The sequence below is a fragment of the Malania oleifera genome, chromosome 7 (assembly GCF_029873635.1).
Source record: "Malania oleifera isolate guangnan ecotype guangnan chromosome 7, ASM2987363v1, whole genome shotgun sequence".
Lineage (NCBI taxonomy): Eukaryota > Viridiplantae > Streptophyta > Magnoliopsida > Santalales > Ximeniaceae > Malania > Malania oleifera.
Window position 1 is genome coordinate 1455365 of NC_080423.1, and position 8822 is coordinate 1464186.

Consider the following 8822-nt stretch of genomic DNA (forward strand, 5'->3'; position numbering starts at 1 on the left):
GGAGATAAAAATGAGGGAGGTAATAAATCTTAGATTTTTCCATGTCTTACAATTTGGCCATATTGAATACTTGCTTTATAAAAAGGGAAGAACACTTAATAACCTTCAAGAATGGGTGTAATAAAAGCCAAATAGATTTCTTTTTAACTAAGAACGAGGATCATCTATCTTGTAAGGATTGTAAAGTTATTCCAAGTGAAAGTTTGGCTACACAACATGGAGTCTTAGTATTAAATATATATTTATAAAAAAAATGGAAGAGAAGGAGTAGCATAAATCAGCGCAAGTGAACTACATGGTGGAACTTGAAGGGAGATAATATAGTAAAATTTAAAGATAAAATGATCAAAGAGTGTGATTGGACAATGGGGGATAAGGTTGATACAAATACTATTTGGGATAGAATGGCAAATTCTATCGTAAGGATAGCAAAAGAAGTTTTAGGTGAGTCCAAAGGAAGATGTAGTGAAGAAAGTTGGTGGTGGGATCAAGAAATCTAAAAAACCATTAAAACAAAAAGAAATTGGTATAAAATATGGCAAAATTGTAGAAATATTAAAATATGGCAAAATTGTAGAAATATAGGAACTTTTGAAAAATATAAAGAAGCAAGAAAATATGCCAAAAAATACTATTATTAAAGCTAAAAATAGAGCTTATGACACTAAATATGCTAAAGTAGATACAAAGGGAGAAAAAGACATTTATAAACTTGCTAGAGCTAGAGAAAGAAAATGCAAAGATTTAGGTATGTAAAATGTATAAAGGACGAGAATGATAATGTCTAAATTAGAGAAGAAGACATAAAAGAGAGGTGGCTGAGATACTTTGATAAGTTGTTTAATGAAAACCAAAATGAAATATTGAACTTGGAAGTGACAAATGAGGAGATGACTACAAATAAAAGATTTATTCACAAAATTAAAGTCCTTGAAGTTAAAATGACATTAAAAAAATGAAAAATGGGAAATCTATAAAACTAGATAAAATACCAATTGAAGTTTGGAAATGTTTAGCGGATAAAGGAATTAAATGGTTACCTAATCTATTCAACACTATTATAAAAACCTAGAAAATGCCAAAAGAATGGAGGAAAAGTACATTAGTACCTTTGTACAAAAACACAGGTCATATTCAAAACTGTAATAACTAATAACTATTGAGGAATTAAGATTATGAGTCATACAATGAAATTATAGGAAAGGGTAATTGAACATAGAATAAGATTAGAAATAAAGATTTCAAAAAATAAATTTGGTTTTATGCTTGGGAGATCAGCAACAAAAGCTAATTATCTTTTAACAATTTTAATGGAAGAGTTTAGGAAAAATAACGGGAACTTGCATATGATTTTCATTGACCTAAAGAAAGCTTACGATAGAGTACCTAGGGAAGTTCTTTGGTGGGTCTTAGAAAATGAGGGAGTTGTAGTAGATATACGGAGTCATTAAGGATATGTATGATAGAGTAGTGACTAGCGTTAAGACTGTAGAAGGTGAATCTAGAGATTTTCCAATTGCAGTGGGTGTAAATCAAGGTTCTACTTTGAGTTTGTATCTTTTTACTTTAGTAACTGATGAACTAACTAAAAATATCCAAAATGAGATCCCTTGGTGTACGTTGTTTGAAGATGATAGCATGTTGGTTGATGATAGTAGAACCAGAGAGGAATCTAAGCTAGAACTTTGGAAAGCCACATTAGAGTCTAAAGCGTTCAAGATAAGTAGGAATAAGACAAAATATATGAAATGTAATTTCAGTAATGTAAATAGTAGTAATAGAGAGGAGATTAAACTTGATAATTAAGAGATTAATAGCATTGATAGATTTAGATATATTGGATCTATTATGCAAGCTAAAGGGGAAATTGAAAAAGATGTAGTACATAAAATTAAAACAGGCTGGGTAAAATGGAGGAGTGCATCAGGTGTGTTGTGTAATCGTAGAATACCCTTAAAATTAAAAGAAAAGTTTTATAAGATGGCTATAAGGCAAGCTTATGGTTCAGAGTGTTGGGCAACTAAGAAACAACATGTACAAAAAAAAAAAATTTGTTGAAATGCGAATGTTAAGGTCGATGAATGGTTTAACATTAAAAGATAAAGTAAGAAATGAACACATACGTGATAATTTAGGCATAGCACCAATTGAAAACAAGATAAGGGAAGGGCGGTTTCGATGGTTTGGGCACTTAAAACACAGGCCTAGTAAAGCACCTGTAAGGAGAAGTGAGTTAATTATTGTGTCTGACATGAAAAGGGGTAGGGGTAGGTCTAAAATATCTTGAAATGAGACAGTGAGGAAGGAATTAATAACCCTTCATCTAATAGAGGAACACGCTCCTGATTTGTGAATTGGAGAAAAAAGATTCATGTAGCCGATCACACCTGGTGGGACTTAAGGCTTGTTGTTGTTGTTGTTGTTGTTGTTGTACCCCCAATAGCAAACAAACCACATCTTCATAAAGCAGCCTCGCCTTTGCTCCTTCCGAACCCCAAAAAGAAAATAAATAGCCAGCATATCCTCGACAGAATCATTAGACCATGATCAAAAGGCTTTTTAAAGCATTTCCTAAAGACAACATCTTTCCTGCCCTTCCCCTTTGACATAGGACAAGATGCAAGACCTTAGGAAGAGCCATGTTGGAGAATAATTAAGATAAATCAGGTTAAAGGGATTGTTGGGTTTAATTAGTAGTTTATTACATATTTAGTTTAATTAGTATAGTATTATGTGTATGTTGGGGGCTTGTTTATAATATTTGTGTATTCTAGGGGTATGCTTGTAGTATTTGTGTATTCTAGGATATGTTGTTTATGTAATTTAGTTTTAGGGGTTTATGCGTAATTTTCATATGAAGAGGTTTTCTCATAAATAGTGTGTGAAAGCCATATTTGTAGCAGTTGTTGATGAATTTGAATGGCATTGAACATGAGTAACCCGCTGGTATCTCCTCTCTCTTCCCTTCCCTTCCTTCCTTTCTTCTAAATTCTCCCATGCCTGCAGAACCTTGATGCTTCCCCTGCATTACCCTTACTCTCAATCCCCTCATTGCTAATATAACATGAATCAACCTCTCCTGAAGATAAGACTTTACAACACAGTCATTTCTCCCAAAACCTCTCTAAGTCTTCTACACAGCTCCTTAGTCGAGATTCTATGAAGACCAATAACCAAACTAATAAGCCTGTGGTCCTTCATGCTGCTGGAAAAACCCATCTCAAAAAAATAAATAAAAGTAAAATTCACACTCCTCTCAACAACACCATGATCATGAAACTGATGAAAAAAACTTATAATTTCTTCTTTAACAACTTCCCAACTTCTCTGGAAAAGGAAAAGGAAAAGGAAAAGGAAAAGGCTACAGTAAATTACCTAAAACCTCTGGACTGTAGCCTTATAACTTCCCCACCTCAAACACTTCCCATTTTACCTTTACATCAAATGATTACTCTTACCAACGAGAAGTCCCCCGCCCCCCCACCAAACAGTACTTTAATGAATCCAATTAAGCCCATCAATTACAAAATCCTTACAAAACCTAGTTATACTCCTTATAACATAGAGTAATTGCCTTACCTACTTGCCTATAATCTCTAATTATAAACACCTGAATATAACTCTGAACTACTTAGAGAAACTCTTCGCTCTCCCATTAGCAAACTACAATCACCCTCTAATGGAGAACCACCAATAGAGAACTTTAAATGTTTATATTATAGCTAGGCTTTTTTTTTTTTAGTTTGGAAAAACTCTAGTTATTTTAGAAGTTCAGTTAATTTAGGTTTATTTTGTGTGTTTAAGTACTTTGGGGTAATTTTGTAATTCTTATTGCATTGGGGTTTTATGTAAATACGCTTAAGTTATTGTGACAGTTATTGGTTGGGACCCCTCCATACTCCAAGACAGCTCTCCTGGATTGTCTACCTCACCCAACACCCCCCCCCCCCCTCCTCTCGCTAGGAGGAGAAGCACCTCAGCTCTATGTGGGTTTGGGACCTCCAACTTTCATGACGCATTATAAAAAACATGTGGGGTTCACCCCAAAGCGTGGGTTCAGGCGTTACATTCTAGTTCTATTCTGTATTTCTGCCTCTGTTTCTATCTTTATGTACTTCTGTAGTTCTCCTCCTGCCCTTCTCTCCTTCCTCTCTTCTTCCAATTCTCTCTCATAATTCTCAGTTCTTTCTCTGATTTCTGATATTATATTGCTGTCCTACATCACCCTCCTTGATCCATTTTATTCCATATTCCAGTCTCCCTCTAATATCTTCTCTCTAGAGAATAACTTCCAGGTCATTCCTCCAATAAAAAGATCCAATCAGAACTTACTCCTCTTGCTGGAAACGCACAGATCAAAAACTACAATTAACGAAAAGATGGCCCTTAAGAAGCACATTATTGATAGAAAAAATAAACCCTCCATTAAGTAGCCCATGCTAGTGGCTTGTCATGATATGAAGAAGATCTTGATTTTATCAATAATATGCTAAAATAAAGTGATCATAATTGAGTTTTGGTGCAAACAACAGAGAGAATAATTTTAATCATTTTGAAAATTTTATAGGAATTAACTGTACTGGACTATTCATGATACAACACAAAATGAAAAATATAGAAACCAACACACAAGTTGACACCTAATAAAACAAATCCTATTTTATGAAGTTCGTGCACGAATGGATGTATGTCTGTTTATGTATACTCAAAATATTCCTTGTATGAATGCACATGTCTACATAACACAACATACAACTGCAATCAGCACAGTGGCGAGAGGTTTTTCAAATTTCCTAAACCATAATCAGTGAAAATCCGATATTCTTGAAAATTTCAATTTCTTTTACTTTTCATGAAGGTCGCAGATTTAGGTCAGGAAAACAGCCTTTCCAAAGGTAATGCTCCATCTATATCATTTCCTCCTACGGCATGGGAGCCTCATGCATTAAGTGTTGCATTTCTGCCCCAAGGAGAACTGGGGATTAGAAAGAACAGGATTTTAATTGTGATGCACTCAATATCCTAATCTTTACACATACAGCCGGTCCCAGGTAAAGGAAGAGGGTTGCGTTAGGTAGTTGGCAACCAACGTAAAAACTTTTCAAATAACTATGGTATGAATCTTGACCGACTATTGGCGGAAAAGATTCATGTTGCCTACCACAGTAGAGGGACTTAAGGCTTGGTTTGTTGTTGTAGTTTTTGTATAATAAGAGAGCTTAAGATATGCTTTATTGTATTATATCTACTATAAATTAAGTGTAGAGGAGACAGTTTTCAAACATATTTTTTCTTCCTTATTATTCCTAAAATATCTCCTTCATCTACTAATTCAAAGTCTTTTTCTCTACAAATTTAAATTTAAAAAAAAAATCTCAACTAATGGGTAAATTCGTGAATTTATATTACTAAACAACAGCCAATAACTTCAAAAATAATGCCCGTAATTAACTGCCATAATCCCATCAATTTTACTCAATTGTCAACAACCATCAAAATAATATCAACACAGACTGCAGCCAGTTGATAATTAAACAAGCACCTCAATCACCAAATTAACCGATACAAGAACGAAAACAATAAATAAATAAACGCACACAGGGATGAAGAGAGAGAGAGAGAGAGAGAGACCATGGGTTCGCCTTTGTGAAAGATATTAGAGATCTGGGGAGAAGGATCGGCAGGCTTTTTAGGGGTGAAGAATTTGGAGGCAAAGTACCAAAAGACGGCAATTCGTATTAAGCCAGTGATGCTCTGTCCAAAACCTCCTTGTTGTGGTTGATTGCCCCTTCGCTGCCCTCCTCCGTCCCCACCTCCATCCCCTCCCGCTTCCGGCGGCGCCATCTCTATCCTCAGGTGACCCTCGCCCTAAATACCAGCAGCAGCTTCAGCAGCAGCGAGAGACAGTGATGGGAACTGCAACGGAAAGATCTTCCTTCTTTAACGTTGCGTAGGGGAAGGTCTTTTGAAGAAGCCTACACTGTTCTTCCCTTAGGTTAACCACCAATGCTCCAATTTTATTTTTTATTTTTTTTATTATTTAATAAAATCAACTAAAGTTTTTTTGAGATTTTAACTATTAAAAATAGTTAATAACATTGAAATTTGAAAATTGATTGGATTACAAGTGTCACATATTTCACATAATCCATTCTATCTCTAGAAGTTGAATGTTTTTAAATTAAAAATTATTTATTTAAGTTAATTTTTTCTATAAAACTTAAAATATAAAATGCGATGTGGTTAAGCAGCTTAATTTAATAATTTTTTTAAGAATAAGATTTTACCTATTCGTATGGTGAAAAAAAAATTGACCAATCAAAATGAAACAATTCATATTACATAAACTAGTCATGGACGTGCACTATGTGCGTGCTCTACAACTTTCTATTTTTAAAAAAAATTTAAATTATAAATAAAATAATAAAAAATTAAATAGTATAAGGGCATTTTGGAATAGTTGTAGGAGTCTTTTGAAATAATTATGAGCAGTTATAGGGATAATTTGATATAATTTTAAGGGTATTTTAAGATAGCTGTGGGTAGTTAAAAGAAGTATTTTGGAATCATCATTGGTAGTTATAGGGATAAATTTAACATTTGTGAAAATGACGTCAAATAGGAGAATTCCCTTTATATTAGTATAGATAACACATAAAAGGATCAATGAAAACCATATTACGTATTGCTAGGAGATCTCATTGATCTAAATTAATATTTAAGGAATAATGAAGATTTTTCTTCTTTATTATTCCTAAAATGATCTCCCATTTGAACCGGACATTCAGGCCCAATGGTTCATCTGCCTATCCTCCTTTTGTGGAAATGGGGGATTGGTTGGGCTCACATTCATCTTATATGACTCATAGTTTGAATTGTTTTCACTAGCTAGAAAGGCTCGATAGAAGGACCTAATTTTTTCTTGTGTCTCAATGTCCACAACTAGTTATATTTAATGACACCTCTAACTTTTTATTCTCGTGTCCACAACTAGTCAAATTAATAATGAATTATTGTATCATTAAATAAATCTAAATAAATTTTAGTAACAATAAATAAAAAAATTTCCCATGTCTTTTATATCATTAAAAATGAACCATTCAAATCAATAAATTAGATACCATAGGTGTATATTGCAATGTGTCACGGTCCAACTATTCTCACACCTTTGAGAAGGGTCGTGCGACGCTAGCTAAAGTACTCTTATTTAACTAGCCAGCCTATCGTTTACAAACATTCATCCACGAAACACTTTCATTAGCATTCAATCAAATGGTAGCGGAAACAGTAAGCATTCATGAAAGCAGTAGCAAGTAAGCAGTAAACATTGAATCTACGCAATTAATTAACAACACTTCCATTGATAATGTGTGTTTAGCGAGGGAGGCAAATAGGTTAAACACGTTGACAATAACTAATGAGTTTTACAATGACTGATGAACACTCACCCTCCCCTAAAGAGCTTTCTAGGTCATTCCCACTCTAACACTAGGAAACATCAAAGTGACCGAGGAGTCATACTACCTTATTTGGCATACAAAGACACTACTAGTAGAAAATAATCCTACACTAATATTTACATGATGGAAACCCATCCCAAGAACACGAGACAAACGGTTACAGGCAAGCATAATGCTCTGAACTAGCTTAGCTCATGACATTCTCCCCCACTTATGCGGTCGACGTCCTCGAGACTTTGGCGGTAGGTACATTTCAAGTTTGTCCACGAACGGTTGAATATCTTCCGCAGAAATCCAGCTGATTTCTTTGTCATCAAGGCATTTCCACTTCACTAGGAACTTTTGCCTCTTCTTCCTTGAGGATATGAACTTTCTGTTTACAAGGATCTTTTCAACTTCACGTCTGTCAGGTTACACTGTCTTCAACTCTGCCCTGTTGGACTAACTTCTGCTCAGGTCATTGGTGTCGGCGTTGAATAGCTTGAGGCAGCTAACATGAAACTACGGTCTTCTCCCCTGATCTACCCACTTCTTTATCTGCTTAGGAGCTTCCTCTAGATAGGCTCGAGCAAACTTTGCATTCTGTCTCCAATCTTTGGTGAAGATGTACGCCCTGGGACTCTTTCGTCTATGTGGCTCGCCCACTATGTGAGGTAACAGGGGCAACTGACCTGTAACAAGCTCAAAAGGGCTTTTGTTGGTTGTTGAGTTCCTTTGGGCATTGCCACAGAATAGAGCCACATCAAGTAGTTGCACGTCATTCTTTTGGTTTTTGTTGACAAAATGACACAAGTACTCACCTAGCAGCTCTCTGAATCTATTCATTTGTCTGTTTGTTTGTCGGTGAGAAATCGAAGAGATGTCAATATATGACTTGAATATCCTAAAAAGTTATATCAAGAAGTTGTCAGTGAACATTAAATCTCGGTCACGAATAATAACTTAGGGAACACCCCAATGTTTCACAACAGTCATAAGGAACAATTGTGTCATCTCCTTTTCCAAACAATACTTTGGTACGGCTATGAAAGTACCATACATCTTCCGCTCCCCCTTGTCTTGTTGGCAAGTAAGACAAGTTTTGGTATAATCAACCATATCATCCTGCGTGTGCGGCCAACAATACCTCCCCAGTAGTCCTGTCATTCTCCATGAATACCCCTCAATGAACTTCCTGTAATATCTAGTAAGGTCAAGAAAGGAACGCAACTCCTTCATTGTCATGGGGATCTCCCATTCTTGAATCATCCTTACCTTCTCTATACCCCTCCGGATACGACCTTGTTCAACCACATGACCAAGGAATTTGCTGCTCCACTGAGCAAAAAAGCATTTCTCTTTTTTCACATCCAAACTATTTCC

General features: G+C 35.3%; 1 protein-coding gene across 2 annotated transcripts in view; it reads right to left on the reverse strand.

Annotated features, from left to right (window-relative positions):
* Positions 1-6016, reverse strand: part of LOC131159322 (uncharacterized) — a 33235-nt gene extending 27219 nt beyond the window's left edge. The window contains exon 1 of one of the 2 annotated variants that reach the window (XM_058114123.1): positions 5632-6016. In XM_058114123.1, the coding sequence (XP_057970106.1) occupies positions 5632-5844 (213 nt within the window). In that variant the 5' untranslated portion in view covers positions 5845-6016. The remainder of the gene's footprint in view (positions 1-5631) is intronic. The other variant, XM_058114122.1, reaches the window with a different exon arrangement.
* Positions 6017-8822: the final 2806 nt, after the last annotated feature.